The sequence below is a fragment of the Cheilinus undulatus genome, linkage group 11 (genome assembly GCF_018320785.1).
Source record: "Cheilinus undulatus linkage group 11, ASM1832078v1, whole genome shotgun sequence".
Lineage (NCBI taxonomy): Eukaryota > Metazoa > Chordata > Actinopteri > Labriformes > Labridae > Cheilinus > Cheilinus undulatus.
This window is the reverse complement of record NC_054875.1, coordinates 27,284,042-27,294,365: the sequence shown is the minus strand read 5'-3', so window position 1 is coordinate 27,294,365 and position 10,324 is coordinate 27,284,042. Positions and strand designations below refer to the sequence as shown.

The following is a 10,324-nucleotide window of genomic DNA, read 5'->3' as shown; positions in this document are numbered from 1 at the left end:
TGTCGGAGAGAGAGTGAGAGCGAGAAAGGGGGAGAGAGGGGGAGGATAAGCATCACTAATCTTTTCTTTGTAGATCTTGTTGGCTATACTTAGACTTGTCTTTGAGTCCTTTGCCAAGAGTACCTCAACAAACTTTTGAGTGTCAGTTTATTTAAAAAAAAGACAAAAATGTATACAGGAAATTCACATTCAGTAATACTGTCCAAGAGTGTGAGGCACACTTCACCACAATCATAAAACCAAAACTAAAATCAAAACTTAAAAACGAAGAAAACCATCAAAGTGGAAAATTCAATGCAGACATCTAACCATACAGATCAGTACCACGTAGTCCATATTTTATTTCCTAAAAAGTCAATATACAGATGCACAGGCACCCAGAGGCCTCTGTGATCAGTCCACACACAGTCAGCGGCTGGTATGCTCTGCCATGTCCGTGTCCGAGCTGAGGCTGAGGTCGGCTATGTGACACAGGGCGGGATCAGGGTGAAGGGAGAGCTGTGACTGGCTGGTCTGAGCTGTGCGGTCTCGGGACTGGACGATGGCCTGCCGCAGACAGGTGATCCACTGCTGTTTGCTGAAGGAGTCGTTGGCCTGCAGGCTGTAAGGGTGAGCTTTGGAGCGCCCTCTGCTGCTTACACGGAAACAGTTTCTCACTGAGGACATGGAGAAAAAAACAGGTGAAGGAAGGACAATGAGTGAAAGTAAGGGCAAAGGCTTACTTGTAATTATTGGGGGAAGAGACTTGTTTTTTTTTAATTATAAGCTTAGCTTGGTCAAAAATTTACCAGATCTCGATTGAATGAATCCAAATTATTTGTTAGTTTGAAGAAGTTTCTTAAAGAGATCACACCCATCTTCACTATTTTTATTAAGACATTGAAAAGAAGGGACAAATCTTGAATCATGTAGAATGAAAATGACCTTCAAGTCTTACACAACATTTTTGTTGTATGTAAAAGATACCTTTGTCATTTCCAGTAAATGCTCCCCTGAAGGAGCCCCCTCCGGCAGCCTCCCCATCTGGGATCTCCTCCAGATTGATCAGGGCGTTGGGCAGAGGCTGTCGGTACACGTTGAACACCTGAGCTCCGTCCCTGTCCTCCCCCGGCCTAGACAGAACCAGTGCCAGCTCAAACAGGAAGACATGCAGCCGCTGCAAAAGAAGACAGCACCATATAATCATAGTTATCATTAAACAAGCAGAATTTAGATAAACAGCATACAAAACAATTAACTATTAAAGTCCCTGTAAAATGATAAATAAATCTTTATTTTTAGGTTTGTTGTATGACAGGCCACTGTGTTATAAACCACCAGGCCAAATTAGAGTCATGGAAAACATTGCCTAAGTTTGTACTATTAAGCTTCAAAATCATAAAAAATAAGGCAGTAAAATCTGCTCTGGGAAGGTGTGGGCAAATCGGTTGAATGAACTAAAACCACACCCAATCAGAAGAAATACAGGCCTCTTAAATAAAAATATGCTTCTGATCAGAGCGCAGGCTCTGTACCAGAGCAGAGACACAAACTGGGGATTCAATTTACTGTTTTCTGGTACAAATCTCTCTATAATGATGCTTTTAATGACCAGTAGGCCATTGTGGCTGACAGATCTTGAAAATTTACCTCACAATGAAATAACAAAAAACAAACAAACAAACAAACAAACAAACAAACAAAAAACAAAAACAAAAACAACCCCCCCCCCCCCCAAAAAAAAGCATGTAGCTGACTATTAACTTTCAATAAAGGCAGTAATATCGGCTAACAACAGCAACAGCAGTGATTTCATATTGTAGTGTTGGGGGGGTAATTTCCGGGGGATGTCATGGGCTCAGATATTTGCCCTGCTCAAATCAAACCCAGCTAGGAGAGAGGGGAACAATTTTCTAACAGTCTAAATCAAAGAGCTACTAAGTTACATAAAACAATAGAGAAACTACAATTATATTACATTGGGTTTATGTGAGTGCAGTATCAAAGCATTGTAAAATAGGATGCAGCATCCAGGTGTTTAATCCTGTAACAGGGAGCATTTACCTGACCCTTGTTGTTCTTGAGCTCTCCGTGGCAGTACAGGAAGCGGGACTGCTGGATCTCTGGGAGTCTTTGACTCTCATCAAGGTAGCTGAGACCTCGTCTGTAGAACTGACATTCAGCCTCCCCAGTCTTCTTATTCACCTCCCCCACAATGCTCTGGATCAAGTCTAACTGAAAGTATGATGTAGAATTAAAGTTTTAAAAGTCATTTCTAAAAGGTGGAGAAAAATGCCCTCTCCCCAAAACAACAACAAAAGATGACAAGTAGAGATGGCTGCTCAGCTCTGCCCACCTCTGATGCTTACTTCTTGTTTGGGATTGTTCAGTAAAAAAAAAAAAATCCTTAACTCCCGGGGCGCAGGCGGTCTAGTGATTTAGGGCGGGCCCCATGTACGCGGATGGCCCAGGTATGAATCTGGCCTGAGGCCCTTTACCGCATGTCTCTCCACTGCTCTCATCCCTGTTTCCGACTCTATCTACTGGGCACATAAATGCCCAAAAATGAATCTTGAAAAAAAAAAAAAAAAAAAAAAAAAAAATCCTGAACTCCACAAGTCTTATTTACAAACCAGTAAACCCCTGTTTTCCTTTTTAGGATGAATTTTTCATGAGGGGGAATATCTGTTAAAAGTGGCATTCCTAGTTATTTGCAAAGAAACTTTTGGGGTACTTGCAGTGTGAACCAGGAAGGCCACTTTAAACAGCTTTTCCCCCTTCATTCATAGAATTAAAAAATGAGGTTTACTATTTCGTAAATACACCCTATGATGTGTTGTTTTTACTTTAACAAAGTCCTAAATTCAAACAAATAGTAAGCAAAGAAGGTGGGCAGAAGGAGAGGAGCTGAGTTGCTTGTCTCGTCTCTACTTGAATTGGAAATGTCCAGTGAGACCACAACATTATGAGGTTGGAGTTTCACATTACTGGGCTTGCTTAGGTAACATAACACAGCTGATGGTGGAGAACAATTATAGTCCATCATAAAACACGCATAAAATATGTTTAACATACAGCACAGCAGCTTCCAGTAGCAGTTCAAACTATATAATATCAACAGATGTGAAATGCTGTCTATGTTTGTAAAGATGTGAGTAATATTTCATCCATTTGTCAAAATAGGTTACTTTGTGATGTTCTGGAGATTTAAAGTACTGTGTATTCTCCTTTGTTCAGAGAAAAGGGGTCTTTTGATATACAGTGCATTCAAAAAGTATTCAGACCTCATTCACTTTTTAAAATTTTACATGCAGTTTATTGGAAACTCAAAGTGGGTTTTCATGTGTGTTGCACTAAGAAGATGCTTCCATCTAGCCACTCTGCCATAATCCCAGATCAGTGGAGGGCTGCAGTGATGGTTGTCCTTCTGGAACTTGTCCTTTCTCCTCACATGATCTCTGGAGCTCAGTCAGAGGGGCCATCAAGCTCTTGGTCACCTCTCTTACGAAGGCCCCTGTCCCCCAGTTACTCAGTTTCCAAAATCCTGCTTGTGCCAAACTTCTTCCATTTGAGAACTATGGAGGCACCTGTACTGATGGGAACATTGAGCACAGCAGAACTTTTTCTAGCCTTGCTCTGCATGCTGTTAACCTAAACTACGAATGCATTATGTGCACAGTTATGCTCAGAAGCTTTACCTTTGCCATAGAGACCAACAGCTTTAATGCATTTCCAGAGGAATCTCTGTTTGAGCGCTTGAACTCTTCTTTCAGTCATTGCTCAGAGTTCATGACCACAGGTGAGGATTGGAACATAAATCAAACATTAAAAAAGCTTTGCCTTCTGGCTCAGCTCCCTCTTGACCACAGTGGTCCAGTAAAGCGCCTGCAAAACTATCATGAAGAAGCCTTTGAAGTCACAGTTTCTACTGCAATGTTTAATGTGCCATTTCTGTCATGGCTACTCTGTCATAGCGGCTGCTATTATCTAAGACATGGATTGTTGCAATAAAAATCAAGCATTTCTCTTGCTTTAAAATGTAAATATTTGAGGTGACATAAGAACATAGGTAAAAAAAGAAAAATAACATGCAGTATGTTTAGTCATTTTTAACTTATGACAGTATTTCAGTGAAAAAATTCTAATAGTAACTTTAAAAATGAGATTTTTAAGAATTTAAAAGAAAATCTGCGCTAGGACATGAATTCGATGTATATATTTTTTTACAGTATATATATGCAAGGAGTATTAAAACACATGCTCTATAATTAGTCTGGAGAAATCCTGATTCAAATTAGTCATTTATACCTACAGAAGACATCTCACGCATCTCAAACGGAAAACCTTAGTCTAGACAGACACAAATTTAAGGCTATTTTACCCTGTTATTTTCCGGTCATTCATATCAGGTCACAGGATTACTGACACTTGCAGTCTTCTTTAACTGCTGCCAACTGGAAGCATTGATGTATGAAATATTCAAGATTTAAAAATGGGATGACTAGCTTGAGTTGAATCCCAATGCTTGCAGATTGGTGAATTTTGAAACAAAGAAAACCTAGAAGAGCGTTTCCCATAGTTAACTAAATGTACAATGTTTATTTGGTATAGATTGGCATTTGTGGTGCACATCCATGTTTCAGACCTAAACCTCAGTAATTTTGATATGTGTGTTAGACTCTGAGATTTAGATGAACAAATTCAGATTTTTATGCTCCTTAAAAACTCTGACAACCTATAAGATTTCTAAATATTACAGTGAGCAAATAGGGTTTTTATTGTGTGCTAAACTTGACCAGCAAATTTCATGGACACTGCAGTCTGTGTAAACTAGCGACCCTGCATACATCTAGCAGAAACTGCTTGTGAAGAAAAGGGCAAGGACATGATTTATTGGACAATACATTAACAAGCATGGCACAAAACTCACAGCATCAGGTAACGTGTCCTCATCCGGGTGCTCTGGAGGTGTGCACTTCTGTATCTCTTTAAGTAACAGCGGGTATTTGACCAATCGGCTGCGAGGAAGATCCAGGAAGTTCCACAGGTCTAGTTTCCTGCTGAACGAAGACTCTTGACACAAGCGCAGGAAGTGCTCTACTCTTTTCTCATGTTTTTTCTGGTCCAGCAGAGCTTTGGCCCCTACCTGGTTACAGCAGTATGTTACATAGGCCTCCAGACAGGGAAACTAAATGGAGCAAGACAAGGAGGGAGGGGCGATGAGATGAGAAATATGAAGCCAGATAAAAGCAAATTTGCACAATCTGAACTCTGCGACACTAGTCTGAAGAGGAACAAAACAGAGAAAATACAGAACTGGAGTGAACAAAGGTGGGCTGTGCCTTTTATGATTTCTCTTCTTGTCTTTATGTCCTTGGTTTCCATGGAGATACTCACCCAGTTCATAAGAGTAGGCCCCACCTCTCCGACTGTCTTCTCTGATCCCCTCAGCCGCTCCAGACGAGTCAGTAGATCTGGAGGGAACAAAAACAGAACCGTCCAAAAAAAGAAACAATTGATTTTTGCTGACTGAATGCTCAAAGACAAAAATATCACATTCAGCTCATTCAGATTTCTTAACTGAAAAAAAAGACACCAGCAAACCCCAATTCAGTGAAACAATGCACCACTAATGAACCAGTGAGCAGTCTCCTTTTATGACTTGGTACAATGGTGCTGCTTTTAAGATTTCAATAGCAACAAAAGCATCAATAATAACCAAGAAATATAAGGTCTATGCAAGACTAGAAAATGAGGATGGAGAAAATTAAGTAAAGATAGGACTTACCTTCATGAAGAGGGATGAGAGAGTCCAGTGTGCCAAAGATCTGTCCAAGCTCGCTTTCTGTCATGATGTCCAACTTCAGCATGGGCTCATAGTAGACCTAAAACACAAGGCAAAGTTAAGGAGGGAATAAATGCATAAGAAGACATCATTGCAATAAAGTATTCCAATGCTTATGTTAATTATCCAGTATTATCCATGATAACCCCCAAAAGTTTTGCATCTTTACTTGTTTTAACACTTTATTATATATATATACCAAGCCTTTGTTAAGAACATAAAGAACCAGTAATTTCAAGACTGATTAAAAGTTTCAGTTTATTACTGCTGATCAAATCTTTGACTGACCTAAGCATACAATCTTATAAGTATTTAAACTGCTTATTTTGGCTTCTGCTAAAGATAGAACTGAGTCATCCACATACATTGAGACTGGTGACTTTTTAATTCCTATTGGAAGATCAATAGGAAAGATTGTGTTCAGAAGAGGTCCGAGACAGACTCCTTGAGGTACTCCATGTTTGTGATCTGAATAGCATTCATTAATATATACATAAATTAATATAAATACATGGCTTATATGGCCACATAACTATTTCTAACTAACATTAGTTTGAGGTAAGCCAGTGTTTCCCACACTTGATACCTGGAAAGGCCACCAATGTACAGTGCATTCAGAGAGAATTCAGACCCCCTTTTATCCATTTTGTTATGTGGTGGCCTGATGATACAGTCGAAAAAATTATATATACATTTTTTCTCATTAATGTACTCTCAGTACCCCGTCATGAAAGCTGAATCAGAATTTGGAATGTTACCAAATATTTAAAAAGACAATACTGAAATATCACAATAGCATAGGTATTCAGATTCATTGCATGACACTTGAAATTTAGCTCAGGTTCCTCCCATTTTATCTTGAGCCTTGCTGAGATGTTTCCGCAACTTGATTGGAGTCCATTTGGGTACAATTAAATTGATTGGACATGATACGGAAAGGTACACGCTGCTCTATAGAAGGCCTCACAGCTGACAATGCATATCAAAGCAAAAAGAAAATCTCAATCCCATTTCACAAATGTTTTTTTTATGAATTATCATGATGGATTGTGTTTACATTGTTATTGATTTTGTGAAAAAAATCATCAAATGATTGCTTAACTGATTATGCAGTGTACTGCTGATTAATGCAGTAAAAGCAGAGCAGAGTTCATTTTGGCAGCTAATAATTTTAGTCATAGTTTTAGTCTTTAAATGAAATGCATTTTAGTTTTAGACACATTTTAGTCATTTCTATCCTTTTTAAGTTTTAGTTGAAGAAAACTCAAAACATTTTAGTCTAGTTTTAGTCCATAAAAAGTCCTCACATTCTGGTCTTTAGTTTTAGTCCAAGCATTTATTTTCTTGCCTAAATCTGGTACCAAACTATGGTAGTGTGTTCTATGCATTCTGCGAAATCTGGGGTCCCTGCTTTCTACAGCTGAGAGACAGAAGAGATACAGCTGCACTGTCATTTGACAGTGGAGAAATACCACGGATTTTGAATGTCCGTCGAAAACTACATTACATTTTATTCTAGTTTTAGTCATCTTGACAAAAAACTAAATATATTTTTTGTCAGTTTTAGTCATCACAGATCTATTTTTGTTCATCTTATTCTAGTTTTTGTCATGGAAAAAAGGCTGTCTATAAACATTTTTAGTCATAGTTCTAGTCGACAAAATAAACACAGGTATATAAACACAGATAAAATAAACACAGCCTAGTGGTTTACCACATACGTGGACGGCCCGGGTTCGAATCCAGCCTGAGGCCCTTCACCGCATATATCTCCCTTGCTCTCATCCCTGTTTCCGACTCTATCCACTATCCTCCTCTATCAATTAAAGTCACAAAAATGTCCCAAAAAAAAACTAAAAAAAAAAAAAAAAAAAAAAAAGACACTGGATCAGAGAAAAAAAAACACTCATTTGATTAGGATGAACCCCCTCTGCCACCCCTACCACAGGACAGGGGCTGCAGAAGAATGCTTTTGTATGCATAATGGAAATGATTGATTCAATCGTTACTGAAGATTAATTAGACTGAATCTGTTCAGGTCAAGTCTTAATTAAAGTAGATCAATATTGGATATGCAAAATTATAACAGTGCCCTAATGCTAAGTAATTAAATTCAAATGCTTTTGTACCTTCTTGACCAGACTGAGGTCATCAATGAGCTGTCGCTCCCCCTGAGTGAGTTCATAGATCACCTGCAGGACAGAGACACTATCATGTTGAAGCATACACAGGACAACATGTAAATACACTCTTGCTTTCACAGCTGATTGTTCAATAAAGGAAGTTTGGCCTAAAGTGCCAGCTCACATCCTCTTTCATAATGGCTCTGAAGAGCTGCTTTACAGAAACAAAGAGTAGGTGCTGGCAAGCCCGCCCACAGTACAACCACAGCCCTGCAGTTTGACCCACATACCCCCAATGCACTTTATTAAAGCTCCTGGGGAGTTTTTATCTAGTTATGAAACAGGCTGAAATTAATACTGATGCTACTGAATGACCTACAAAAGCCAACAAGACCAACAGATTAATTCTATGTAGTCTATTTTTACGCTCACAAACTTTGATGCAGGGTAGTTGTCAGACGTTACATCATGCTGCATTGTCCACAGCACTTCTGAGCATTTCCAGAAGAAAAATATTTCAGCATGAAAAAGAGAGATAGTAAAGGGACAAGAGGTATTGCTTTTTCACTGTGGAGCCACACAGTGAAAAAGCAAACATTATCCTAACATTCTTCACAGTAGCTTTAAATGCACCTGCTAAAGGTTTTATTTTCCTAAACTTAGCATGCTGCCCCTTGTACCTCTTGCCGTTTGATCTCTTTTGCAGTGAGGTCATGACTCTCCACAGTGTCGCTCCAGCATTGGCTGTTTCGTCTGCGTGGAAACGATGAGGCCTTCTTAGAGCGCAGTGGGGTGGGGGGCAATGGTCGAGCCTCTGTGCGAAAACTGATTGAGCGCTGAGAAAAGAGGAGAGGCTGCACGTAAAAAACAGATGCTTATTTTGGTATCACTACAAGTGTGTGTTCAACCATGGTCTGTTACCGAAATGGACTGCCCGATGCGTTTCAGAGCAGGGGTCTTCACAGGGGTTATGACCCCTGTGAGGCTGTTAGACTTAGCCACTGGTTTGACCCTCTTATTACAGGGCTCCTACAATGAGATTGACACTATGAGGTTAAAAACCAGTTTGAAGGGGTTAATATATCAGACTTTTCATACCTCTCAGGACAGGAAACTTACCTCAGAGTCCTTCATGTGGTCAGACATTATTTCCCCCTCCTCATCTTCTTCTTCATCCTAAAAAAACAGCACATGTCACGAATTTTTTATAGGTCAAACAGAGAGAGTTAGAGGAGAGAGATGAGGAAGGTTTAGTTGTTGCATGGTGCAGATCTGTTGTTTCCTGTGTGACACTTTCAAAGAGGAAGGAGGTTGAAACTGTGTCTCTGTAGTAATATACAAGATGTCTGCCTGCTTTTTCTTGACTTTGTAACTCAGCTGTACATACAGAGCAGTCTAAGAGGAAGGCATTTAAATCAAAATAGCTCCTCTTCAGAAAGATGACATGAATGAATGAAAAAAATAGCTGAAATGTAACAAGATGCTTTATAGGTACGGTTGGAGTTTTGTGCGATCAGAGCTGATGCGGTTGTACCGTCGAAATTCTCTCGTCAGCTCTGCACTGAGTTTTGTGGTCACATAGGTGAGGTTGATTAACTTCCGTTACATAGAGACAGAGAGAGAGATGAAGATGGCAATGAAACAGTTTTATGGTGTGTTTCAGATTTAACACGCACCTCTGTGATTCTGATCACAGGTTCAGGGGCCTGGTCTTGTTTTCTCTTTTTCTAGAAGCAGAAATTAAAACAAACATTTGCTGTTTTACAAAGACCAAGTTTTAGACAAGAGGATTGGAGTAATAGAAATAAGGCTGCTCAACTTACCCCAGCATGATCACAGAGGATGTGTCTCTCATCTGGATTTGTGCACCTTCAAAGAGCAATACATTAACCTTCACTAGCAATGATCTGTGTGAACATGTGTGGTTTAATCACAGGTTGGATTTAAGTATATTATTAGCAGAGCATTTTTAAGCATCTGTTTGCACATCAACACTGTCCCTCGAACACATTTAAATTACTGTTAAAAGTGATTCCATGTCGTCAGCTATTGGCAGTAACGTTCAAGGTAGAAAACAGACATGGACATATTATGTATCTTACCAGGAAGTCTTTGTTTCACCAGACTCCTCCACTTCCATCCTGTCTTTATCTTCAGTACATCTTCACAGAAACATTAAACATTCTCAAATAGACAAAAACTGTCACGATCCAACTCTACACCGAGTCCTGTTTCAGTAACACAGAGCAAGTTTCTGTCAGTGGAGTTCTTCCTCCTCACTTTCTTCCTCATCTCACAATCAACCACATCCTTTTGAGTTGCACATACTCATGTATCCGCTCCTCTCAGAGAGGAGGGTTCAAAACTCAGCTCGAAC

At 39.5% G+C, this 10,324-nt stretch overlaps 1 protein-coding gene across 1 annotated transcript; it reads right to left on the bottom strand.

The window, feature by feature from the left end:
- Window positions 1–134: 134 nt before the first annotated feature.
- Window positions 135–10,228, bottom strand: arhgef3l (Rho guanine nucleotide exchange factor (GEF) 3, like). The gene is made up of 13 exons (XM_041800283.1): window positions 10,050–10,228; window positions 9,771–9,816; window positions 9,624–9,674; window positions 9,067–9,123; window positions 8,869–8,976; window positions 8,628–8,783; window positions 7,954–8,016; window positions 5,768–5,864; window positions 5,377–5,453; window positions 4,910–5,167; window positions 2,044–2,214; window positions 967–1,156; window positions 135–656 (listed from the first exon to the last, which is right to left on the bottom strand). Exons 1-13 carry the CDS (start codon window positions 10,085–10,087, stop codon window positions 409–411), a joined length of 1,560 nt encoding a protein of 519 aa, XP_041656217.1. The 5' UTR covers window positions 10,088–10,228; the 3' UTR covers window positions 135–408.
- Between the last annotated feature and the right edge of the window lie 96 nt (window positions 10,229–10,324).